Source organism: Pleurodeles waltl, chromosome 8 (genome assembly GCF_031143425.1).
Source record: "Pleurodeles waltl isolate 20211129_DDA chromosome 8, aPleWal1.hap1.20221129, whole genome shotgun sequence".
NCBI classification, from domain to species: Eukaryota; Metazoa; Chordata; class Amphibia; order Caudata; family Salamandridae; genus Pleurodeles; species Pleurodeles waltl.
The window spans coordinates 259,865,365-259,893,218 of record NC_090447.1 but is presented as its reverse complement, the minus strand read 5'-3'; the positions used below and the strand labels follow the sequence as shown (position 1 = coordinate 259,893,218).

General features: G+C 44.1%; 1 protein-coding gene and 1 pseudogene across 2 annotated transcripts in view; both read left to right on the top strand.

The window, feature by feature from the left end:
* Positions 1–27,854, top strand: part of LOC138249903 (ATP-binding cassette sub-family C member 2-like) — a 546,861-nt gene that overhangs the window by 11,391 nt on the left and 507,616 nt on the right. Inside the window, exon 2 of one of the 2 annotated variants that reach the window (XM_069204121.1) lies at positions 17,821–17,969. The exons of the other annotated variant lie outside the window; for it this stretch is intronic. Within the exon in view, the coding sequence (XP_069060222.1) occupies positions 17,964–17,969 (6 nt within the window). The 5' untranslated portion in view covers positions 17,821–17,963. The remainder of the gene's footprint in view (positions 1–17,820; positions 17,970–27,854) is intronic. 2 annotated transcript variants of the gene reach the window in all.
* Positions 19,498–20,371, top strand: LOC138248985 (gamma-aminobutyric acid receptor subunit alpha-1 pseudogene; annotated as a pseudogene).

Below are 27,854 nucleotides of genomic sequence, written 5' to 3'. Positions count from 1 at the left end.
AGGATTGTTCTGAGGGGCTTGGGAGTCTGTGCTGTTTCTCCAACCTGGCTGTGCAACACAGCTGGGTTAGAGAAATCTAGGTGCGCATGTCTGTTTGACTGGCCTAAGATGGCTGGCCAAACGGACATGCGCACTTTGAAGTGCACTCCAGTGACTCCACACCCCCTCCCACCTCCCATGGCCCACCCCTCCCCCTTTCCCTGCACATGCAGCAGCTGAAAAACCATAATAAAATATTGTTTTATTTTTCAGCTGTTGACTCTGAGCCAATGGGGCAACACTCCTCCAACATTGCTGTTTATTTATTTTTATTTCCTTTAAGGACCACATTGTTTCCATTGATAGCGCCTTAGAATCCAGTAGTGCTTCCAGTTCACCTGAGCAGTTCAGATGTGTTTCAGGAGCTTACAGAAATTTCTAATTGATTTCAGCTGCCCAATTCAAGATTCTATTATTTATGTAATAAAAGTGTAAAAATCAGTATCTCCTACTAACCCTTGTCCTGCTTGCATCTAACAACTAATAGGCCCTTTTGTGGCACCTGTGATTTGTAACTTGGGCAAGAAGTCCTTGCCAAATCTCTTATTTCACCACAAAAAATATATTGCTAGATTTGTTTGAAGCAGGGTTCAGACCTTTTTTATGGTCTGACTTGACAGTGCAGTTTTCACAAACAATTATGTAAGCTTCCCTAGACGGGGACTTGGTTCCACCCACATGATGGGAGGCAGAAGTACATGTTTTGATTGGGCCGAAGTTGTGTGTGTCCAACAAAATGCATTCCCTCCATGCACCTAGGATTGTTGTTTTTATTTATCCAGCTAGCTGATCTTGAACTTTTAGGTGTACACACATGACAATGTAATGCTGTAAAGGTCTCTTAGATAACTAGATCATTTAGGGTGTTTGTCTTTCTCTTGCAGCAGCAGAGATGGGGGGAGGGCAATCATGAACCTATGTGGAATTTTAGGTCTAGCTTGACAGTGCAACTGTCAGCTGACCTTTTAACCTACACCAACATTAGTCTACTGTTCTTTACTTGCACCCAAATACTTCCCAGTATATTTACTTTTAGTGGTCCACATTACTATACAACATCCCTTTAAAGCCAGACCTATTGGTATTGCCAATGCTTGAATTGAATTAAGGTTGCCTGGTGGTAGGTGTGATCAATGATTCTTCTCAATCTCTTTCAACATTTGATGCAATGTCCCAGGTTGTGCTTATATATAGGCTACATGCGGCTGGTTTTAGAAGAAGAGTGGTGAGCTGGATTTTATCATTTCTTTCATATTAAAGTCAGATGATCATAATTTCTCTTTTTCACTGTTCCTCTATAGCAGTGCTCTTCAAACTTTTTAATGCTGTTCCCCTCCCCCCAGTAAAAACAAAAAATGTGGGCCCCCCCTTGGAGGAAAGTAGCCTCTTTCATGGTTACCCCCATTTTTGGCCTGTTTGTCAGTGTGTTTTGACTGTGTCACTGGGATTCTGCTAGTCAGGACCCCAGTGATTATGGTTTGTGGCCTACTTGTCAGTATGTTTCACTGTTTTTGTCAGTATGCGTAACTGTTTCACTGGAGCCCTGCTAACCAGAACTCCAGTGCTTATGCGCTCTCTAGTTCCAAATTTCTCCTTGCATACTGGTAACCCAGTATTTCATCCCAAATTGGCATACTGGACTTCCCTTATAAGTCACTAGTATATGGTATGTAGGTACCCAGGGAATTGGGATTCCAGGGGATCCCTATGGACTGCAGCATTTCTTTTGCCACCCATAAAGAACCCATGCAAAGGCTTCTAGAGGGATACCATTACAGCCTGCTTGAAATAGTGCATGCACTATTTCAAAGCCATTTTCAATGCACCAGGTCCCTTGTAAGTCACCGATATGTCAGGCCTTCAGACCATGAAGGCTGGGTGCAAAGTACCTGTGTGTGGGGTCACCGCTGCACTAGCAAAGGTGCCCCCATGTCATCCAGGCCAACTTTCCAGGGACTGCGTGAGTGCGGGGGAAACCATTTTACATGCAAACTAGTCATAGGTCAATACCTATACCTAGCTTCACAATGGTAACTCCGAATATGGCCATGTAAGGTGTCTAACAACTCAGAATTGTACCCCAATACTTATTCTAGTATTGGTTGCACAATTCCATGCACTCTATGGGCTCCACTGTGGACCCCCAGTACTGCCATACCAGCCTTCTAAGGTTTTCCAGATGGCCCCAGCCACTTTAACCTCACAGTCAGGTTTCAGCCCTCCTGGTGCTTGAGCATCTCAAACCCAGGAAGGCAGATCAAAGGATTTCCTTTGGGAGGGGGTGTTACACCCTTTCCCTTTGGAAATAGGTGTTACAGGCATGGGAGGGGTATCCTCCCAGAGCCTCTGGAAATGCTTCGAAAGGCACAGGTGGTGCCCTCCTCGCATAATCCATTCTACACCGGTTTAGGGACCCCCAGTCTCTGTACTGGCGCGAAACTGAACAAAGGAAAGGGGAGTGACCACTCCCCTGTCCATCACCACCCATCAATGGTGCCCACCCAGAGCTCCTCCAGAGTGTCCCTGGGTTCTTCCATCTTGTTGTCAGGATGGTGCTAGCGCGTCGCACCTTAATAAGTAAACTTACTAGGGGATGCAAATAGGTCGATGAACCTTTTGACTCGTTTAAGATGTTATTACCATAGCTCCAGTGCATAATCAATTCACAATAATCGATAAACATTAGTAATCAACAAACTCAGTAATCAATGGAGTCAGTAAATGTCATGCACCATGACCTTTCAGCCATAAATATCCACACCTTTAGTAAAATGTTAGTACTTTTATTCCCCTTAAATTAGCAATACTAAAGTCATGTAGATAAATCTCAAAATCAAATGAAACACATATGAGAACAACACTGGTTGTCCAAAGCTGCGAGAGAAACACAATCTAATCAAAGCTTGAATCACAACACATTCTAAAGTTACGGTGCACATCAATAAACAGAGTCAGTTGCAATGAGCTAATAACATACATAGAATTCAGCAAGATAACTCATCAATCATTGATCCCTTTTAATTAGTCAGTCTATTTGAGTGCCCTATACTAATCATCAGATTAGCATCAGCATGTTGGGCTTCATGCAAAACAATTTTTAAAACACAAATTTATAAAAACATCTAGCTAAGGATCTAACGTAACAGCACAGTTGGTACCTAGAAAGAAAAGGCATGAATGTCACATTTCATCATATCTACCTATCCACGGTATGGGTCAGCAAGCAGAATCAGTCTTCGTCCTCAGGTCATCAAACGATCAGCAAAACATCAGGCTCTCAGTCAGAGAGTATGAGCCCAATGACAGAATGAATCTCGAATCTCAGAATCTGGTCTCTAGTCTTGAATTCTCAATCCGAAGTCTGAATAATTTTCCTCTGTCGCGTTATTATATCAAAGTCACCTAAACTATCCACTAATTCCCCATTGGTCAGTTAATCGTACATTTATACTCTATCCAATAATAATTCTATACCAAATCTATGAGTTCTAATATTTCTCTCTTCTCATAAAGTTGATTGGTTCACTTTACGATGTCCTCATCATCCGGCTCGTCAGGTGACAATATTGTTGCATCTTCAGCTTCAATCAGTGTCTTCAATGTTCTCAACCTGGGAAAGAACATCCCACACACATTACACACAAATTGTTACTCTAGCAGGAACATCATCTCCTGTTAGTCGGTTGTCATGAAAGCTTCTATTAAGCACTTTTAACAAGACAATGGACATTTCACAGTTTAGTTCACCCGGTCAGCAATTTTTATTAACCGCTAAAAAATACAGCTTTTGCATGAGGCCTGGCAACTAGGCCAAGACACTCGCTAAGTTAAGGCCTACAATTAATAAACTAAAGCATACTTCATAACCCTAAATATTACATATTACTCCATTAATCCAATACATTTTCAATATTTCATAAGTATTAATCATCAATTAGTACATTTCGTGAACATTAGTGGCCATTCTCCGAGGTCACATTTTCAAATGTGTGCATTGTTTTTCTCTACGTTATTTAATTTCTACATAATTCATTATTCAAAATACATAAACATTAATGAATAATTTCTAGTTCACACGTCTGCTTTAGCAATGGGCAGGGAACTCTGGGAGCATCTGAGTGGCCAGTGCCAGCAGGTGACGTCAGAGACCCCTCCTGATAGGTTCTTACCTGCTTAGGTGACCAATCCCCCTCTCAGGGCTGTTTAGGGTTTCTCCTCTGGGTGTTTCTTCAGATTCTGAATGCAAGTCTCCAGCAGGAATCCTCTGCATCCTTCACTTCATCTTCTACCGACGGATCAACTGCCCAAGAACTCTACAAAACTGCAACACAGAAGCAAAGGCTACTTCTGCAACCTTGTAACTTCAGCTCCTGCCAGCAGCTATAACAGTTTCCAGGTTGTGCCCGCTCCGAGGACTGCCTGTCTTCAGCCTGCACCAGAAGAACCGACGGAGTCACTTCCCTGCTTCAGAAGGCACCTCTCTGCAGCGATGCCCGGTGGCTTGGGTCCCTTCTCCAGACAACAGGCGTGAATCCTGCAACATGGATGGTGGACTAAAGTGACTGAGACAGTCCCAAAGTCCAGCTGTCCAACTTTGGTGGAGGTAAGAGCTTGCCTCCATGCACCTCGTGACTTACAGCTACTACGGCTTGTGTGTGACCTTCCAAGAAGTTCTTCGCGCACAGCACAGCTTAGGCGGCCAGCACTCCATCCTGCAATGCACAGCTTCCTGACTGGTTCTACGGCGGCGTGGGAATCCTTTGTGTCGTGTTGAGTGTGCCTCCATTTGCACCTTCTTTGTCTCCATGCTGTGGGACTCCTGTGCGCGCTGCCAGGTCTTCTGAGGGCTCTCTGAGTTGCTGATAGCCCCATATGTCTCCCCCTCCTGGGTAGAGTCGACCTGGTCCTTCCTGGGCCTGGGCAGCACCATTTTCTGCAAACCAAAGTGCTTTCATCCATCCGGTGTGGGACATCTTCTGCACCAACCAGGAACCTGCATCTCTCTTCTTTGGTGGAATACTGACTTTGTCTTCTCATCGGTGGTTCTTCTTTTGCACCTTCATCCAGTTTAGCAGGGGCTCCTGTTCTCCCTGGACTCTTCAGTGCTTCTTGGACTTGGTCCCCGACTTCCACAAGTCTTCAGGTCCAGGAATCCATCATTGGTGTCTTGCAGTCCCTTTTGGTTCTTGCATAATCTTCTATCACGTCTTCTAGTGTGTTTGCTATGTTTTACTCCTGCTTTCCTGGGCTGTGGGGTGGGGTCTATTACTTACCTTTGGTGTTTTCTTACACTCCAAGCACCCCTCTACACACTACACTTGCATAGGTGGGAAACCGACTTTCGCATTCCACTATTTTAGTATACGGTTTGTGTTCCCCCTAGGCCCATTGCAACCTATTGTGATTTTTTGTGTTTGCACTGTTTTCTGACTATTTACTTATCTGTTTTTGGTCACTAGTGTATATATTGTGTAATGCACTTACCTTCTAAGGGAGTATAGTCTCCAAAGTATTTTTGGCATTGTGTCACTAAAATAAAGTGCATTTATTTTTGTAACACTGATTATTATCTTTCATGTGTGTGAGTACTGTGTGACTACAGTGGTAATGCAAGAGATTTGCATGTCTCCTAGTTCAGCCTTGGTTACTCTGCCTACAGCTACCTCTAGACAGCCTGGCTTCTAGACACTGACTACATTTCACTAATAAGGGATAACAGGACCTGGTATAAGGTGTACGTATTAGTGGTACCCACTACAAACCAGTCCAGCCTCCTACATTGGTGGTGTAGCGGTGGGATAAGTACTTGCAATTACCTTATCACTCTGTCGGTGCTTTCCACAGGAAAATGTACTCTATACCTGGAGCTCTACAAAAGTATACCTAGTCTTTCTCACTTGCTTTCTAAAAAGCTAAAAGTTAAATAAAGTAGATCTTTTTCTTTCCTTTCACTAACTTTCTATCACTATGTCTTCCTCTTAGCGACCCCTAGAGTTATCAAAACCACTTATGAGAACCTAACTTTTAAAATTTTAAAGGGGCTTTGCTCAGAGGGAAGCCTAGAGACAGGGAAGACCCTAACAAGGATTTCCTTTTAAATCTCCTTCTCCAGTATGACCAGGAACCATCTGGTAACCAGGTAGAGGAGCGAGAGGGGGGATTCTAACTCACTAGAACCAGGAGTGGGTCCTAAGGACGCAGGGGAGGGTCCTTCACAAAATCTTCCCCCTGGCAAACCATCTAGTGTAGCTGGCAGTGGGAGGGGGGTCACACACAAGTAGAGATCCCTTCACACCTAGAGGCCAGGTTACACAAGCCAGGGAAAGATCTGCCTCTGCTCATTTCCATGTCACTCCAGTCTCTGAAGTGTTCCACATAACCAATCCTGAGGATAACACCCTAGACAGGGAACTCAGAAAGCTGAGATTGGAGGAGGGTAGACTGAGGCTGCAACAGCAACAGTTGGCCCTAGATAGGAAAGCCTTAGCTGTGGGAAGTGAAAGACAGGTGTTGGGGTTAGTTCCCCATGGTGGCAGCAACAATAGTGGTTTCAGAAGTTATGGGGTCAGAGAGGACACCATTGACTCAAGAAACCTACACAAAATTGTTCCCCCATACAAGGTGGGGGATGACAACCAAAAGTGGTTTGCTGCACTTGAGAGGGCCTGTAAAGTTCAGAGGGTCACTCATAGGCAGTGGACTGCTATTCTTTGGTTGTCCTTCTCTGATAAAGGGAGGAACAGACTCCTCACCATTAGGAAGGAGGATTCAGACAACTATGACATTCTTAAAAATGCACCCATTGATGGTTTTGGGCTCACCACAGAGCAATACAGAATTAAGTTCAGGGAAACCAAGAAATAATCTTCACCAGAGTGGGTTGACTTTGTGGACTGCTATTTCAAAGCTTTAGAAAGTTGGTTACATGCCAGCAAAGTGTCTGACTATGAGGGTCAGTATTTGGTAGACTCAGGTCTGACCTCTCCTCACGAATTGGGAAAGAAGGCAGACAAATGGGTCAAAATAAGGGTGAGCAGAAAAGTTCATACAGGGGGTTGACAAAGAAAAGAAGAAAGAGGGTGAAAAATCTCAGGACAAGCATGGGACAAACATAAACATAAAGATTCCTCTTCAGCTCCACAAGGGAATCTAAGAGTACGCACTTGCACTGTTCTCTAGCTAAAAATCTCCAAACAGGGCGGTTCACCTCCCCACAGGGAAGGAACCATACAGTGGATGATAAAGGAAGTGACCACTCTATTGCAGAGCTACTTTCCACTTATCACCACTTAGACAATAAAGTCTCAACTGACCAAGGTTAGCCTTATTGTCCTTTGTTTGTGAGGGGATATGTAGGAAAGTAGCCTCTTTCTAGCATGGTTCCCCCCATTTTTGGCCTGTTCGTCAGTGTGTTTTGACTGTGTCACTGGTATCCTGCTAGTCAGAACCCCAGTGCTTTTATTATATGGTTTGTGTTCCCCGTAGGCCCATTGCAACCTATTGTGATTGTCACTGTTTGCACTGTTTTCTGACTATTTACTTACCTGTTTTTGGTTACAAGTGTTTTTGTTGTGTAATGTACTTACCTCCTAAGGGAGTATAGACTCCAAAGTATTTTTGGCATTGTGTCACTAAAATAAAGTGCCTTTATTTTTGTAACACTGAGCATTGTCTTTCATGTGTGTGAGTACTGTGTGACTACAGTGGTATTGCAAGAGCTTTGTATGTCTCCTAGTTCAGCCTTGGCTGATCTGCCTACAGCTATCTCCAGACAGCCTGGCTTCTAGACACTGACTACATTTCACTAATAAGGGATAACTGAACCTGGTATAAGGTGTAAGTGCCTGTGGTACCCACTACAACCCAGGCCAGCGTCCTACATCCCTCTACATTTTTCACAATTATTCTTTTAAATTGGCAATGTTTAAATGTGTCAAGACTTTTTTTTAAAGATTGCAGTTAAGTTTTGTTCCTGTTTTAGAAATGCAATCAAATACATAATGCTAAACATACTACTCTGGTCAGGCAGGTCTTACTGACGTATAAACGTATCCAAAGAGTGATTATTAGAAGTGGGGGTGGGGGTTTTGAAGAGCATTTGGAATCCCTTCCCTTTTGACACATACTCCCAGCTTGGATATAAATGACCAAACATGTTGGTGTTGGCTCATTATAGGGCGGTTTACTACTGCACATATTTCAGTTTAAAACAAAGCCCTATTACAGCATAATGCTTCTGTTGGCCAGAGCCTGGTATCCTCCCCCCACCACGGGGGTTCTTTTGAGGCCCCCCCAGTTCGAAGACCCCTGCTCTATGAGGAATGCTGCATGGCTCTTTGTTAAACCCATACTGTTTAGTATTATTTTCATTGCTCCATAGACAGACTTATAAATGCCTTCTAGGTATTTTGCATGTGCTGTGCTGATTGCACACAGCATATACTCAGGGTGGAGGGAAATAATCAGCTGGCATGTAATAACATTATGGCTGCTGCTGACTTAATGAATTGCTTGAAACCTAACTCCAAGAAAACCGAGGCAGTGGTGCTCGGAGGACCTTCTGCAGTCTGGTTCCTGGTGGCTGGATACTCTTGGCCATAGCCCTGTCCCCCTTGAACAGCAAAAAACATGTTAGTTCACATCAAAGAAAAATTATCGTTTAATCTCAGGTGACCATGGTTTCTGCCACATGCTGTCTCTCACCTGAAGGTTTCAAATAGTATTCTTCCTTTTGTGCATGACCATCTTCATCATGTTTATGTCTATATTCTTCACCTGTTGTTGGCTTGTGACATGGTTATGCTGTTGCCCTTTAGTTACGGATAATTGGTGCAACAGCTCCCCCTGTTAGAGTGATCCAAAACATGAGAGCTCAACTTCTGCTTAAACTATTATCTCTGAATGCCTTATTTGCTGCTGATTCTCAAATGTTTTGATTAACAGAGAGTTGGACATATCTGCTGCATACTTGAACTGTAGATTTCCCACCTCCACAATATTCCCCCATTTTTAGACTGGATCGGGAAGCATTTTCAGCCTTGTGCCTGTGTGCCGGTAGGTGGTGCTGTGCACCTCAGCACTGGTCCTGTATCAACCTGGAAAGATCAGAGTAGAGCCACATATAAGTGCCACCCCTGTGAGCTGACATCATTTCCATTCTGTACGTGCCTCGAGAAGCATATCTGGAGCTCTGCAAATGCACACTCATGCACCCAAAGACAATCTAGGACTGAGAAGCACATGTGTGCATCACCAAACGCAAGAAGTCGTCATTGGCCCCTCTTCAGTCCTGCTCCCTCTCCAAGTCAAGGCACAGAATTGCTTTTGCTTCCAATATCAGTCCTATGAGAGGTCAACTGTGTGGTCGAAGTCCTCCACTAAGTAAGAGTTTAAATATAAACAGAAGAAAGCGGAGCTAGACTTGACCCCATTCCGCCAATCTCTATCCAAGGGGGAGGTATAATGGCATCACATTATCAGTTGGTCTCTCTCCAGACCTTCAGTTTCAGAGCCGATTCTGGAGTTGGTCCCAGTAAACCCTGAATTTCCAAGCCATGGGCGGCCTCACAGCAGATGGAAACCTTTAAGTAGGCCATGTTGCAGATATTCAGGACTGAAAAAAATAAAAACAACTTCAATAGTGAAGGATTCTACTCACACTTAAATGGCAATTTTTACTCCAGACCTGAGTCATGGAGATAACTTCAGAATACCAAGCACAGTTAAGATCATATTTTATTACCTTTTCAGATACCTCTTCAGACTCAACAACAGAACAGGACCTAGGTGAAGGCTCTTCCTTTTCAAATTACAACAGACAACAAAACCCAAAACCTTTTTAAGGAGAATCTAATAGAAATGGAAAGGATGATGCAAACAAAACAAACAGCTCTGATAAGTGGAAATCAGGTGACACATATCCAATGATAAGATAGAAGTTCTATCTAAAGGACTCTCATTTGACCCATTCTCTCGCACTGATTTTATAAGACTAAAAAGAGAAACCCTTGAGTTGTTTTGGAAAATCAGGTTAAAAGTTTCCTTACATGATAAGAAGTCCATTATGACAGAGAAAACTTTGGGACCTCGGACAAACACTCTCCTACAAAGGAGATGCCCAGCAAGGTCATATGCTTTGAAAAATGGTTCTCCCAATAACTAACCACCTCAAAAGAAAAACAGAGCACGATAGCTAAACCTCTCTCACTCCCAACAAATTCAATGACAGTACTCAAAAGTGAAAAAACAATTGCAATAAAAATAGCAGGCAAAGAAAGTGCTGTAGTCATCCAAGATTAAGGCAACTATCTATAAAAAGGGCATCGACAACTGAATGACCAAAAATACTATTGAAAATTGTCTGGCAATTCAATCTCTGAAGTTAAGGAGAATCTATTTAGGGTACTTGGGGAATGATTTGCCCAAGGTTGGATTGGTCCAAAGAGCTACAATTTCTAAAGAACAACTCTACCAGGAGCCCAGTACTGTATTTCCTTCCAAAGATCCAGAAAGATATCCAAACCCCACCAGTAAGATATATAGTTTCTAGTTGTGAAGCGCTAATTAAAGCAATATCTAAATACATGGACACATTTCTTCTGCCTTTTGTTCTATACGTTCATTCATACATTCAAAACACCACGGATTTAATCAAGAAAGTGGAAAGGCTACCCTTCGACAACCCTACACAACAGTTATTAACACTAGACAAAGTTTCATTACACACTAACATACCACAAGACAAAGCATCAGTGCTTATAGAACTAGATCTTAAAAAAACAAACACTAAAGAGGACATCATGTCTACAGACTTCTGGCACTGACCATAACTACACTAAAAAAATATGTATTTTTCTTTTTGAAAAATAATTCTCCCTGAAAATAAGACTGCCATGGGATGTTCCTTTGCCCCTGTGGCAGCTATTCTATAAATGGCCTACTTTGGCCAAAATTTATTTTCACACACAATCCATTTATAAACAATATCCACATGGCTGTATTAATGATATCTTGTATATGTGGACAGGCACTTGCACAAATCTGTTATGTCAGTTAAATCACCAGTTTAGGAAAATCCGAAGGTACCCTAGGAGGCCGACATAGGCACCCGTCTCCCCAGCTTCTTCTGTAATCACCCCAGACCTATCAAGTCTACGGACGTGGATCTGGCAGGCTCCGTGCAGGTCATCAAAGGCATCAGTCCTCCCAGTCCCCTTCCCCTTTGGCAGCAGCCATCACACCACTTTACCTTGCCATTAGTGGCACACAATTGTCCTTTGGGGGCGCAATCCATCAATTTCTTTCAGGGTGGCGCTCCATCACATCTGACAGATGGGTCCTCAAAATCATTCAGCATGGCTATGTTGTACCCTGTCTTTTTGCCCTACTGAACCTCCCCTCACATCAGAGTGACTCTCAGAGAGCACTTGTCCATTCTTTTTCTCAAAGATTGAGCCCAACTCTCCAAAGGCACTGTTGAGAAGGTCCTACACTCGGAAAACGTGGAGCGTTGTTAATCTCTCTATTTTGTTGTGCCGAAGAAGGTTGGTGGCCTTTAGCCCATCTTAGAGCTTCACCCTCTGATGCCTTCCTGCAGAAAAACAGAGCCTGACCTGAACTTGGCATTGACATTTTTCATGTCTACACCCTTTGAATTGATACACAGTTGCTTGCTGCATCTTGAATGCCTTATTGAAATTACTTAAACTCATTGCATAAGTGATCTTCAGGCGCTATTGGTGCAATTGACCTACACCACTTCATAACCTAGTGCTAAGGACTCAGGCAGACTTCTTTCCAAAATTCTGGACTACTTTTCACATTAGGTAGCCATCACGCTCCCAGGGTTCTTTGCCCTGTCTGCTCCTTGATGGACGAGAAGAGACTCCTTTGGTTGGAAATGTTTCAATCAATTGCACCAAGGACCACTTAGCAGATGATTAGCTTTTTGTGGGTTTTTCTGGGGTGAAGAAATGGAAAGCTGTGCAGAAGAGTACTTTGTTGAGGTGGATAGTCCTCTGCTTTAAGATCTGCTACACACTGGTATAAAATTGGACCTCAATAAGGAATAAGAGCCCATTTCACAAGGGGAAAGGTTGCTACCAGTGCATTGCCAAGCTGAGTGCTTGTCCTTGACATCTGCCAGGCTGCAGTGGAAGTATCGGTGCACGTTCACTAAGCACTACTGCCTTGACAAACAATTCCAACGGGAAGGGCGTTTCACCTGTTTGCTCCTGCCAGTTTTGGTCTGAGTCCACTCCACTGTCCCTCCTCCTTTGGGAGGTACTGCTTTTGGTACTTATTCTAAAGGTGAGAAATCTGCGGTTAGAAGTATCTATCAGAAGGGCATGTTACTTACCTTCAATAACGTTTCTGGTACATTCTTTATCTAACAGCAGATTCCTAACTGCCCACCCACCTCCCTGTTCTGTGGACAGGCCCCTTTTTAACATCTAACAAACATTGGCAATGCCAATAGGTCTGGATTTATAGATCAATTCTGTTTATTGAAAGTCACGCATGAATAACATCAGTACACGGCCAGTTTTCTACAACCCCACTGGGCCGGGAGCACAGCAAAAAGACAGTATAAATGTACACAGCTCTTTGCCCACAACCCGGAAGCCAGAAGCAACACCAGCATTCTGTTTTATTCACTGAATAGCAAAACAACAACAAACACCCACCCACCTTCTTTCTGAACATGTGTGTAAGCTTTACTGTTGAGGAGTTAGTCGGCTCCGTAACTTGTGTGCTTAACACATGAAGGCACCTGGGGAATTATACTAATGTAGCAGGAGTGTGGCAGTCCGAGGAGGGTAGCAACCGTAGCAGTTTCAGATAAATAGGGCATATCAGCTTGATAAATTCCGTAGATTTTCAGAGCAAGTGCCATATGACAACTTCTACATGAGTGCAGGGGGTACGTCTGAGGGTTAGGGAGTCTGAACAAGGTATAAGCTGGAAATCAGGGGATTGAAGTCCTGAAGGCCTTATCTATATCGCCGAGCACTTGTCCCCAGAAACATGACAGTTTAGGGCTGTGCCATAACAGGTGGATCAGTGTGCCTGTCGCCCCATTTACCCTCCCGCCTTCTTTGGTGCACCCAGGAAGCCAACTTCCTACTCTAGCTGGGGTTTAGTACCAGTAAGTTACAATCTTATAGGCTGTCTCAGTGCTATAGATATTGTGTGCTGTGTGTCTGGCTCTGTGGTAAATGTCTTACCATTCTGCATCAGATAGAGATCTGTCAAGCTCCTCCTTTCATTGCCTCTGACCGGGTGTGCGAGCACCAATCTCTCCCTTGGTAAGGATAGCATACAGTTCGGTAATAAAGCACTTGTCATTGCGTTTAAGGATTAGCCATCTCTCGAAATGTGTCAGGGGCCTTTCGGCCTGCTGTCGTACAGAGGGGTGCAGTACACAGTGGCGCACTTGGAGGCATTGGGCTCGGTCTGCCTGCCTCAGGCTATGGTCCGCTTTAAGCTGCTCAAAGAGGCTCTCGAGCGATGTCCCAGGAGTTTCCCGCATCTATTGCCCCCCAGGTCAAATTTATGTTTGAATCAGAGCAGTGCTTACTCAGCTCTGTCCAAGTCTAGGCGCTTCGGGAGCATGTGCGTACGTTCAAGCTCTCTCCTAATCCGTGTCACCCCTGTGCGTTTATGAATCGTCTCGAGTTCCGAGACTGTCTGCTCTAGGATCTTCTGTTTTTCTTCGCGGAGGTGATTTTCGGAAGATGATATGGCAATAAATTCTCCCTTTGCTACCACCTTCAGGGCTTCACATAGGGACGACATAGCAACTTGACCTGTATCATTATTCTGCAGGTATTCAATTATCGTCTGCTGGACAGCTGACAATGTTACGGGGGACTGGAGTAGTGAGTCTCTGAGGCACCAGTGTGGCATAGCTGGACAGGTGCCAGCGAGGCACATAGTTAGTGTCAAGGTAACATGATCCGATACTGATCGCTGAGCTATGTCCATAAACAAGAGTCATGATGGCAGGAGTAGCCAGGAAATAATCTATCCAGGCATGTTTTGTATGCTGATGAATAGTGGGTATAGTCTCTAGAGGTGGGATTCTGTGTGTGCCATATATCAGACAGTCTGCAGCCCAGGCCCTTAGGGGACATTGCTCCAGTTTGGTCAAAGCGGTGAGCCGATCGGTCAAGATCATTGTCCATAACAAGGTTGAGATCGCCCCCAATCAATATAGCTGCCTCCGGGGATTTTAATCAGAGATTAAGGGCGTTAGTGATGAATGATTCCTGTCGTCATTTGAACATATATGTTAGCTATGGTAAATGTAACCTATATGCAAGAAAATGACCCTGTATTTCAGTCACTTTCGAGATTACATCACCTTTAAACCGGGAAGAAAATAAAATAGCCACCCCACCCGCTTCGTTGCATTTGTGGAACATAGTTGACTTGGAAACCACCTGCAAGGCATGTAATGTATATTTTTAGAGAGGAGGTGGGTCTCTTGGAGCAAGCAGATATAGCTCCCCGAGCATTGAAGGAAGGAGAGGACCAATTCCCCCTTAGTGGGACTGTTTGGGCCTTGGACATTGAGGATGAATACTTTAATCTCCAAAGCCTTCTGCTCTCGGGAGTCAAGAGTCTTGTGGGGTACTGATAGGAAAGTGGAAGAGTTTGCAGTGGCATGTGGAGTCTAAGGGCCAAGTACTGAGTCGACCTAGGCATCTATCATTACCCATGAGTAAGAGGAAGGAAAGACAGCCCCAGTAACAATAAAAATACAAATAATTGTAAACTTTTAACTCAACATGAACAAGTCCATCTTCTGTGGTAGTCAACATAGGCAGGTAGGCCAAGTGGTATACAATACCAGACAGTGGTTAGTGTCTGTCTGAATGTGTTGCCGTCCGGGGTACCAGGCTCCCTGGCTTCACCCTAAAAATTCCATCCTGCCACAAATGGCTTATAAGCCCGTGCTGGGCCTCTACATTATTAGTGCACCCCAGGTCCTCTGTCACCCCCAGAAAACGTCTGGAACAATGACTGTTGTTCTTTAGTCATGGTAGCAGTTTCTGGGTGAGCCTTGGTGGAAGAGTTCTTGGCTCGTGCCATTGGATTTTCTTAAGGTGTTTATCGTTAGGCGACTCTTCTCGACTAGTTTAGGCATCAGGATCCGTGATGCCCAATATGCTACATGCTTCTCGTAGTGACCTCAGCTGAAGCAGTTTTCCACTGTGATGAAAGATGATCCTAAATGGATGGCCCCAGGAGTAGGAGATTCCAGCTTTCTGTAAGTGGTCGGTAACGAGGCAAAACTTGCGTTGTTTTTTAGGTGTTATTGCAGACAACTCTTGGTATAAAGGAGTTCGGTCCCTGAATTGTATCAGGTGATTCTTTCTGGCTTTGCGTAGTAAATGTTCTTAAGCTGGAAATCATGAACGCAAGTCAGTATGTCTGCTGGTGGGGTCTAGACAGCCCCATCCGATGGACTTGGTCTAGTTTTAACTCCATGCCATCAGTAGCTCCTAGGATATGTCGGAAGAGGGTCGTCAAGTACTCACCACAGTCTGTTCCCTTCACCTTTGTTGGTACCCCACTGATGCAGAGGTTGTTACTCTGGGAATAGTTCTAGAGGTCTTTTGCATGAATCTGGTGTTCAATATGTTGTTCTTGTAAGCATAGAACTTTTTGTTGCAACCATTCGACCTCATCATCCCTCCCCCTTTTCGCAGTCCGCCACTGCAGAGACCCTTTCACCAATTTCGTCCAGATTACGAAGGACCTTCTTCAGGTCCCTTTTTACCACTTGCAAGTCCTCCTTGAGGGTGGCGCATTGATACTGTTACTGGTGGTTAGTATTCAGTCTGCGCCTGGGCCTAGCAGCTGCACTCATCGTTGTTTGTAAGCGGCTTGCAGCTCTGGTCCTGCAGAGGCGTTGTTCTGATTCCTTGCAGGGGTCCTAAAAGAGACACTTGTGTTACTTTAAGTTTAATGGGCATGCCAGTGTGCTTGGAAGGCACTGTGTATTATGGTCGATTAGGGAGAGGGCACAGTTGATTGGTTTCCACAGTGCCCCTGCAGGCCGACCATCGATTGCTTCTACGTGGCCCGCACTGATTTGCATCAGCACAGCCAGGTCCTGGCAGGGCTGCACCGGGCTTATCTGTTGCTTTGTAAGTCGTCAGGCACTGCCTAGCCCCTCTCAGTAGTCCTCCAGGGCGATCGGAAGAGAGGGGAGCGCCAACAGGCCCTTATCCAAGGGCAGCGGCTACCCCCCAGTCTACTCTCGCACTCACCGCCTCCTTCAACACAGGTCACGGCCTGGCTCTCCTCCCCTTCTTGAGGCGCAATATTGAGCTTCTGCCTTTGGGGCAAAACTGTAAACTGTAAACTTCGCACTTGTACAGCGCACTACTCACCCGTTAAGGTCTCAAAGTGCTGTACGCATATCGCTTTGGAACCCCTCCTGGCTTTTCCCTGTGAGGTGCCCACTCCTGGACGGCCCCAGGGTGAAGCCAGGCATCCAAGCGCTGTGAGGGTTGTTGTGGAGATTAAGCAAGCTATTGCCCAGAGTTACAGAGTGGGACCCATTAATTAGATTAGGCGAGAATTATCTGGTCGAAGGGAATTGACCCCAAGACCCACTGAGGTGGGAATTGAACCCTGGTCCCAGGCCAGATCTCTGCATCAGGGTCTGCCGCTCTAGCCATTGTGCCACACTTCTCCACTGTGTTGGGTCTCCTGACCGGCCCACCCGTGGTACAGGCAGGCAGGGAAGGGTGTGCATGTCATTCCTGCAGGTCTCAAGACCCCTGACTGGGCCACCACTCAGCCCCTGTCTTCATTCTCCGGCACCTTGCTGGAGCCCCGCAAGTGACGGTTACTCAAAACAGCAGGGTGCTTCTAGAAAAAAGCAACACAAATTATTTATTTATCTAAGACATTTCAATAGCAATGCAATACCATATGTGTACCCCTGAAAGTTTAAGTTCAGGCAGCTGGAAATAGACAAAATAATCACAGCTGTGTGGGCAGCAAGTACTTTTTTGTGAAAACACACAACCTCTGCCCAATCAAAACATGTACTCCTGGATCCCAACATGTGGGTGGAACCTAGACTCCTTTTAAGTGATTCTATAAAATTATCCAGTGAAAGCTGCACTGTCAAGCAAGACCACAAAAAGGTCTGAAATTAGAGATATGCACACTGGTCCCTACAATTTTGTTATTCTCCTTGTCTAAGTACATAGAGTGTCAAGCAAGAAACTGACCTATGCAGCTCCCCGCTATCATTTTCAGAGCCACACCGAGCCAGTGTGGAGCCTCACGGCACCACCTATCATTGTGCTACATACAGTATTGCTGAAAAAGCTTCTGGATCCAGTTTGGTGCCTGGGGACTATTCTAAGGCTGAGGAATCTGCATGTATAGTATTGACTAGAAAGAGAGTTACTGAAGGCAACTAACTTGTCCTTCAGAGCTGACAAAGGCATGTAAGAGTACATAAAAGAGTACTTCTGTAGAGCTACTTTGCCTGCTTCTGAAATATTTTCCTTAGAATGTTCCCAGACATGGGTAGCCAGATGGCAATGTGGTGACCACTCACAAACCTACAACTTTGTCAGTCTTCAAAGTCATTCTCAGTGATTTATTACACAGTTATTTCATACACACCTATGAAGAGTGACATTGTTGAAAAGTAATCCACATGTGAAAAGTATTTTGTTCCATCTAGAGGAAAAAGGAACGAAATTTAATTTGAAAAATTATTTTTACTCCTGTTGATTTTCTTACCAGATGATAAAATATGAAGCAGCAATGAAGGACTGATAGTGGCTGTGTAAAAGAAATGTGCAACTTTTATAGGTGACCCAACAAAGATATATGGATTTTACGAATCTTTTAAAAACGGACATACTTTCAAATTATAGGATTGGTCTATGATGGTAAGATTTACCATTTTTAAAGATGTTCGTGAATTTGGACTCTTTATTTTGTGTGCCTGGTGTTGTATGCAAACCTTCATTACAGAATGCATGCAAAATATTGTCAAATTTATTTGAAATAGCAATTTAACACGTTGTTAAAGTGTGCAAAATGTCCGAAGTATCTGTATCTCCCTCATGAAAATACCAATGTTGCTATAGTCATAACAAACACTTAATTTCCCTGTCATTTAGTATACATATTTAGCATTTGTAATAGGCATTCAACACCAGGAAATGTTACATGACACACAGCCTTTCTTCGGGGCAGTTTTGCAGGTGAGCACCAGAATATCCTTAAACGCATCAAAAGTGGTCCCATTACTGGGGTAGGAATTTGGCAAAATGAGACTGTTTCTTAGGTGGAAGAAAGTAATTGCCTTAGCAGTGGCTTTTTAAAAATAAATTATTCACCTGGTGTTAGCGACCAGGCGGTTGTTACCAACAAATAACATCTCACGCTGACAAGCTCCTTTGTTAGGCATTATTTGACAAGGCGAACACACCGTGCTAATGGCTAGCGGGAAAATACAGGGCATGTGTCACACATACCAGTTTATTATGACACGCTGCAGTTAAACATTGCTGGCCCCGTGTCACTAACAAAAAATCACTCCTGTAGGTTTATTCCTATGTTTGGAGTAAATTTACATAGTTTGTGTGATCGTCTCACAGTTTGAGGGGTACACCTGTGAAGGTTCCACCGTTGCAACTTTACAGAACTACACAACGCTGGTGTTATTTTATGTGTGAAACATTTCTCAGGTGTGTTTACGGGACTGCCGGTGGCTGGGTTAGCCAGCTCTCCACCCCGTACCAGCGCTGCCCTCCTCCCTCTATGAGGGCAGACTCGGGCACACCCTGTCCTTGCTGATCATTCTCTCATAGAAACTTTAAACCACCCCAAGCCGCCTGGAGCCGAGTTTCTCGCGGCTTCTGGTGCCGCTCAGGCGTGTCCCTCCCGTTTGGCAGCTCCTGTGAATCGAGGCTGGTGGAGGGTAAAGGAGTTGGGCTTTTTTGGGAGAGGCCACTTCTCGTAGTAGAGAGTGTACGTACGGCTCAGGGCCGCACTGAAACACTGCGCGTTAAGGGCAGTAGGATTGTTGAGAGGGAGGTAAAGGGCAAATGGGCAGGAGAGTCAAAAGGGCGAAAGCGAGGGAGAGATAAATGGAATAGGTGAGGGATGAGACGTACTGTGATAGAAATAAAGATCACCTGTGTAATTGGAGGACGAAGAAAATGATCGGGGAGAGAAGAGGGAGACAGGGTAGAAAAAGAGAAAAAAGTAGTACGAGACGAGAGAGGTGAGCACAGAGAAAGGCAAAAGAGAGAAGGAAGAGGCGGTCAGTAAGAGGTGAGAAACGGAGAAGCGAGACACAGGAAAGGAAAGATAAAAGGGTCAGATTAGAACAAGGGAGAGGTGGAAGATGGGAGAGAACAGAGGGAAGCTAGAGGGGCGATGAAAGGATAGATACCCTGATAGAGAAAAATGGACTTGTCGTTCACAGCCTTTCTGGAGGCGGATGCATGCACCCGGGCAGAAGTCATTTACGAGTGGACAAGAGATCCTGCACAGTCTGTGGTGGCGGCCGAAGATGGCTCTCGCTTGAACCAACATGACCTCCTCGGGCAAACAGTTGCATCAGGAATTGTCCAGTCCAGTGCTGGCGAATATGTGGTCATGACTACCCACTTCCATTTAAAAAGGAAGATAGGCTACTTCGTCATTCAGACATCTGTTCCTGCAAGAACTGTATTTGGAGTTACAACGGTTCTCACAATGACGACACTGAGCATCAGCGCAAGAAGTTCTCTCCCCAAGGTAGCCTAGCCACCGCCATGGACTGGTTTATAGCAGTGTGCTAGCCTTTGGATTTTCAGCTCTGAGTGAGTTTGCCACAGTGAATTACTTTACAAAGCGAGGCTATGCCTGGGATGGCAAAAGTGTTGTTCCTGAAAAGCCAAAGAAAGTGAAGGACCCTCTTATGAAAAGAAACAATACATATGCAGCTGCCACTTAGAGCTACAACCCTAACATTGCCAGAGATCAAGGTTTAGCGAGTAAAAGTGCAGCTATTGAGCCGGCCCTCGAACCGAAGCCAAACCTAGCGGAACCGACGAAAACCTTCATCAGCGGCAGCAAAATTGATCGACTGTCCTAATAACCTTCCCTTTGCTTTTTGGCACTTTCAACTTGGTCTACTGGGCAACATACTTGAGTCGAGATCCGGGCATCAAAGCCATAGCTCCTCCTCAATAGACCGTTCCTCTCGGACATTTTGTTTCTGTTCCATGGCGCTGGGAATCGCTTTCAATTCCCGACCGAGTACTCCCCGTTTTGCAGCATTGCCTCTGTCTTAAACAAAAATGATGGTTTCCTGTTCCAAACAGAATTTGAAGAAAATCATAGAAATGTTGTCTTCATTTGCAGTTGCCACTGTGTTATCTTTCGTTGTGTGCACGGGAACCCTGATTCTTAAACAGAGAAAGACAGTGCTTCTAAAGTAGAAACTGAGTACTTAAAATGCTTACTTGCATCCACTACGATTGTGGAATGGCCGAACATTAAAATGTGAGTTACTATAGATGTACAACAGCGCAGGCATGGAGCAACAATCTACGCTTGCTCCTCATGAAGCAGAATTTCTTTCTAAGAATGTTTGTCTTTCCAGTTACAGGAAACGAAGTGTGATATTGATGCTTCCCCCTGCGCCCATTGTCACTAATGTGTGGGCACCAGGGCCCTCAGTCCAGCGATATACTGGTGGCATTTAACTTTTAAGAGTGTAGATATGCGAACGAATAACGGAACATGTAGATTACAAACGAGTCTGGAATTTCCGGTAGACTTTGTGAATAGTTATTTTGTAAATCCATATTAAGCAAAATAATGCATTACTAGGTAGTTGTGTGAGAAATTAGCACCAGGAAGGGTGTGCGCCTATTTGGCCTGTTTGCAGAAAGGGTTTCAAGAGAGTGGTGCAAATGTTCAAAATCTGTGCATCTTTCGCCGAAAATATTGCAAAAACCTATATCTCCCTCAAAAATATGTCCGGATTGTATAATTTCCTACAGAATTGCCTCAGATGTTTGCAGTTTCATTGGAGAGCATGAAACACCATCATGAAAAAATGTCATCTATTTTTTTACCGAAAACTCTTAGCACTTTCATATGTTGCCGAAATCGTGTCGCTTCCAATCATTGATGTGTCAAAATGCTTTAGAATCTTGCAGATTTAATTTCATTATGCACATTTCTTTTGTAAAGACACGGAATGGTTGGAAAATGTATACGATTCCCTTAACCGAAGCACTTGTTAGAGTTCAATCACCATTAATGATCCCTTTGCTGTGGGTGAGCTGTATAACAACCCAATCGAATATGTTTGGAAGCACATATAGGATTTTTCTATCTTATCTTTTAATGCAAAGGATTTACAGCGCTTTGAAAAAGACTGAAAGCCCAGCGTTTAGATCTGTAGACCTTATTGCAACTTTTTGCATGCATCAAATGCGTTTTGCTTTCCTAGATTAACCCTGTGGGATTTAATCAACGTAGTATTATACGTAGAAACAGGAGAACAAAGTAAAATGAATACAGTTAACACCATAGACAAATGTGTAGTTACCCTGAAACGGAGATCAGTTAACCCCTATTTTGGATTACAGATTCAGTCTGCCTCTGGTCTCTTGTGGTGCACTGCCATTAATCACTGCACCCAGTCAGTAGGTGCTCACAGTTACCCAGTGACAAGATGTGCCCTTCACCAAAACCAAAGAATAGTATTGCATAAGGAAACAAGGGCAATGCTTCTTGCATGGACTTCAGACAGGGCAGCCAAGGGTCACATCTGTTACCTCTGGCTTGTCCTTTGCCACCCACGGTATCAGGGTTTATGAAGAGAACAAATTGGCCAGAAAGCAAGTAGGTATTTTTAAGATCCATGTTGGCCTTCCATAGCTTCCACTCCTCTCCCTTACCTTACCCCCTCAGCAGCCAAGTGGTGGTTTTTGAGGGGGGAAGTGTAGGAGATGGGACAACCATTGGATGTCATCACCATTCAAAGAGTGTTTGATTTCACTTTCTAGCATTTTAGTGAATTGAAGTTCTTGAAGTCCTGGGACAGAAAAAGTGGTCATATTTCGTGACACCCCCTCCCATCCAGCCCCCAAGCAGAGTTTGCAGCACAGGAAGCCGAGTGTGTGGAAGCAGGCAGTCTTCCAGAGGTCTACAAATTTCATATGTCTAATCCGGTCCGTTTCACAAGTACTTAAGCACATACAACAACATTGTACTCAAAATAAAATCCCCGTTTAACTTGGAAAAAAAAAAAAGAAACACTGCGCATTGTGTTGTTGGTGTATATTTTTACAGGGAAACACTGAATGCAAATCTCATGGTGGGCTTTTCTGAGTCGACATCAGATGCTGACAGTGAAGACACCTAAAAAAATATTCCGGTGATCTCTTGATGCAGCGGGCAGTTAAAATTACAGACAAGGCTGTTCAAGGCATTTCACAGATGTAGCTTTAGAATTTCCTTTTATCAAGAAAGAAAAAAAAATCTGAAGCTTTTTACTTCTATCCCCAGGGAGTTCACAGCGTGATAGAGCTAGCTGAACCTTTATAGTGCGCATGTAATTGAGAACCCGAACAACATGTGAACCTCTTCCTTAACATTAAGGAACTTCCAGGGCAAGGAGAGATGAGAGAAAGACAGGGAGAAACAGAGAACAGAAGGGAAGAAAGAGAAACATCAACAGAAAGAAAAATATAGGAAAATAGACAAAGTCAGAGAAAGAGATGAGGAGAGAGAGGTCAGGGAGAGACAAAGGGGGATAAGGCACAGAAAGGTACAGTCCGGGAAAGTCACGGAGAGAGAGCTAAAGAAAGAGGCAGAGAAAGAAAAGTAGAGAGAGAGAGAGAAACACAGGGAAAGCCCAAGAAATGGCAATAGACAGAAGTCACACGGAAAGCCATACAAAGGGAGAGAGACTGGGAAAAAGAAAGACAGAAATAGGGAGCGATAGGACAGAGGGTGACTGAGAAAGACCGGGAGAGAAGTCAAAGGTAGGGATTGGTATTGAAAAACAGACAAAGAAACATAGAGAGAGAAAAATACATGTAAAGACTGAGACAGTTCGGGAGCTTGAGGTGGGGGAAAAGCAGGAAAAGGAGTAAGATTGGCAAAGAAAGATGGGGAAAGGTTTGAAGAGAGAGGGAATGGGTGAGACCAACCACGTGTTCTAAAAAGAGAAGTTGGGGGGGGGTAACTAATCAAGTGAGCAGTATGCAAGTGACATCATGGTGCATGACATCACAGCTCATGACATCATGCGTGGCAAAACAGGTAGTGACCATGCAGGAAGTGAAATCATAAGAAGTACCGTCAGATATTAAGACCTTGCACAAATGTTTAGCAGGTCTATCATGAGTAAATTAAGGTGCATTACAAGATTTAACAAATTAATCAGGGTTTTGCAGAAAAAGGTGGCGCAAAATCTGGGCCTCAACTAATACATTTAGGGGGTTATTCCAACTTTGGAGGAAGTGGTAATCCGTCCCAAAAGTGACGGTAAAGTGACGGATATACCACATCCCGTATTACGAGTCCATTATATACTATGGAACTCGTAATACGGCTGGTGGTAAATCCGTCACATTTGGGACGGATTACCACCTCCTCCAAAGTTGGAATAACCCCCTTATTTTTTTACACCTGCTGCAGAGATCCTTATGTGCCCAGTGAATCTCAGGGAATAACAATAATGGTAAGCAAATTCAGGAGGTCAACCTTTTTGCTGGAGAGATCTTTTGTTTTGTCTACTCCCAGATTTGAATCATAGTAGTAGAGAAAGTTAGTGTATCTCCTGCAAAGCACATCATGCAAGATGCAGATGTCAGGTGGATTACTGATTTTAACACAGAGATCCTCATGTTACTTACTGTTCATAATTTATAATCTTCCTAATATAGCACAGTGAGCTATGAAGGACATGTGGCTCCTACACCTTGTAACCCTCACCATCTTATACAACATCTTGTATCTCGATATACACACTTACATGATTTATTGTTAATGTATAATAATGTGTATTTTATACGCTTTTGCACCATGCATTGCGATGAGTAGCCCTATAAAAGAAATAAAATAATGGTATTTAAATAGGTATTTGTGTAAATACTGGGACAGACCCCCACATTTGAAATTCTTACAGTGCGTTCATATCCCTTGTATATAGGAACTGAAGAAAGGTAAACTCATGCCTCTCTTAATTACCTGTGAAGTGATAACAAGCTGTGTTCCTTTGTTTCTACTCCATTGTATTTGCATCTAAGTGTAAGGCTCCAGATCGAGACCAGCCAGGATCATACTGGAACAAAAGGAGGCCTGTTGTTCTGTGATCTTCGGTCTTTATATGTGGCCCAGGTGGAGGTGAAAATAAAAAAAAAACCTCCCTGCCTTAACGTCCCTGCTGGGAAAGGAAATCAGACAAGGTTCAGGTACTGCTGAACTTGTCTCAGTGTCTGAAAATTACACTGGGACAAGTTCAGGAGATTTTAGTGTGGCCCAGCTTCTAGACATGATGGGCATCACCTGCCTTGTGAAAATAGTGGATAGACGTCATCTACCCTTGCTTACCCCAACGTCTGCCCTGGTAGATACTGATAGAAACACAGATAGAGACAGAAAGACATGGAGAGAAAGATCAAGTGAAAGATGACTGATAATAAATGTTTGTAACAGAGAGAGAAGAAAGAGGCAGAGAAAGAGTATCAAGGAGAGATAAAGACACTGACAAAATCAGAGACAAAGTTGGAGAGAGAGAGGAAACAAGGAGTGACAGAAAGAGACGGGTGATAGAGACCCTTAAAAAGGCAATTAGCAAGAAAGGGAAGGACAGACACTGAACTGAATCAAGCTACCTTTTCTTCTATTAATCTATCTACATCTAGCCATCTATCATTTCGTCTGTGTACCTTGATGTCTCCCTCTGTCTATTCCTCCATGTATGTGTGCATTGATCCATCTATCACTGCTTCATCTTTCTCTGTCCATCCATCTAGCTCTTTACCCATCTATATTTTGTCAATTTATATTTTTAGCTTCTACATCCACAGATTTGTATCTCTATATACATCTACCTCTTTGTAAATCTTACCTACGTTTCTATCCTTCTATATTCGCCTGCCTGACTCTGTCTTCTATCTCTGTGCCTATCTCTTTCTGTCTCTCTCTCGACCCCTGTCTCTCTCGGTTTCTTTCTCTGTCCGTGCGTGTCTCTCTGCCCCCCCTTCTTTGACCTCTTGCTCCACCTCTCTAGATCCAACTCATTTTAAATAAGAATTTGCCCTGCATCTGCAGGGACAGGAGTCCGTCCTGGGCCCAAACTAACTCTGCTTCTTCTGGGACGGAGATGGCACAAACTGATTCCCACATCTTCGGGCAACAACAGCCTTGGACTTTCTGAAAAGACCAGCGTGCACTGTTGTCTCTTTGCACCTGTCAGGCATGGAGTTGTCTAACACAGACACATACAGAGCAAAAACATGAATGCACATTTTTCTAGTTAACCAAGTGGTTAAAAGGACAGAGCGCATCTTATTCTTGAGCCTTACTTGGTGTGCATGTTTGCAGAGTCATCAGGGGTGACTCCTCCGCTATGACAGAGGAGCATTGTTCCCCCGCCAACAGCGGCAGCTGCAAAACCTTTACAAGAAAACGTGAAAATTGTGTGAAACGTGAAACTGTTTATTATCATTTTCTTCTAAAGGGGTAGGGCCACGGGGGTCATGAGCAGTGAGGGTGTGTGCTATGCACTCCCCCTCAGTGCGCATGTATGTTTGGTCTGCTGTCTCGGGCCGGCCAGACGCACATTTGCAGTAGGCTTTCTCCAGCCCAGCAACACACTTGCTGGGCTGGAGAGAGGGTGCACAGAGTCCCAGTCTTCCTGGGAGCTCCCTGGTGGGTGCTCCCAGCCAATCCTAATGCTGCTCTGAGAAGCATCAGGATTGGCTGCAGGGCAGGTTGGGAGCCTGTGCCTGCAGACTGCAGCGGAGGAGATAGAGGAGCAGAGCGATGCGGCAGCGTGCAGTTTAGGGGGTTTAAACATTTTTTTTATTCATTTAATTTTTATTCCATCCTCCACGCGCTGCCCACCCCTTCTGCGCCCCATGAGCCGCAACTGAGAGTCACGTGGCAAAGGGGGTGTGGGCCATGAGGTTCATGAATCCAAAGAAGAGACGTGGTTTAACTGACACACTTCCCTCGCTTAGTTTGCAGGCTTCAGGGGCTGAGAAAGGGGCTACAAAGCCAGTGGGACTTCAGGAGTCTGTATATACTCCCATGCAGCATTGGAAATTGAGTAACATTTTTTTATTGGTTTCCAGCAAGAGGCCACAGAACAGTTACAGCATTGTCTTTTTTTTTTTTTTTTTTTAAATAAAACCACATTATTCATTGTTTTCCCAAACGGGATGAAAGCATCCTGCCAGAGCTGTGATGAACAGTGGACATTAATAACGGGCCACTGGACCACCACAGCACAGCTTTCAAATGCATCAAAACAACTTTGTATTTAGATGGAGCGGGGCTGGGGACAAAGTCTGTACGAGAAACGCAATGAGTGTGAAACAAAAATGGAACAAAGATTTAACTGCCTGAGATAAATTAGATTTAAAAAACCTCTCTAAGTCTTGTAGTCTTAAATTAGTGGCCTAGCAAGATTGCAATGGGTCCTAGTGAAGCAAGGAAATGGCCTTCTTGACTGCTGTACTGGTAGCAAATTAGAGCAATAGTCGGGGTTAAATGGGCATCTAAGGCCTTTTTGCCCCGTGCCACTGTACCTGCTGCACCATTAATAGCTATGCCCTTTTCTTAAATGCTTATTTGAGAGAATGGAAAACTCTAAAGTGGCAACCTGCGCATGACCAGCCTGACGTTCATTTCTTTAATCAAACTCTGGCCTCAGGCGTAGCTTCAAAAGGGAGTGTTTGGGGTGTGACACCTTCCAGATAAATACATTCTTGTCTTGGTAGTTGGCTCTGGGGGCCCTAGTCTGGTCTGATATGACCGTGTTGGCTTTTCTTTTCATTCTCACTTCAGTAAGAGGGTTTAACTTGTTGATTTTTTTGGATCAGGGACCTAAATATGTTTAGGTCCATATTTACAAAGAATTTCACTTAGGCTTGCGTCACTTTTTTGGCGTAGCACAACACAAAATACTTTTTGGTGTTTACAAAGCAGTGCAAATGTCGATATGAGGATCTTTGTTAAAAAGAAAAAAAAAGTAACACACCACAGTGCATTGCTCTGCCTTGTGTTACTTTGCATCAGGTAGGCTTTCCATGAGTGGTGTATGGGTGTGCACACGCATCCACCAATGGATTTTGATGCAAGCCCATATTTATAGAGTAGTAAACATGGATTTGCTCTAAAATGGTGCCCCTGTCTGAGGCTGTCGTTATTTCCCTTTTGCATGTGTGCTGCATTCTGTAGCACTCATACATTGATTAAAAAGCCTCCAAATGAGTTTTTTGCAGCTATTTACCTTCCTGTACAAAACGTATCCTGACCATAACATAGACACTGTTGCACTACAGTGCAAGGTTGCCTGCCTTGTTGATATACAGCCTGCATACCAGCACATGAAGAGAGAAGAACTGCACATTTTCCTTCAAAATATGACGCACATCTGCTCTTTTTGAGTGATTCAGTGCAGCACAGCAACTTTGCTTGCTGTGCTGTATCCTTTTTTTTATAAATGTCCCTTAGTGTCTAGCTTACCTAAAAAGTGGCAAATCTGCACCCATAGAAGTATTCCTTGAATGCGTGCATATGTACTG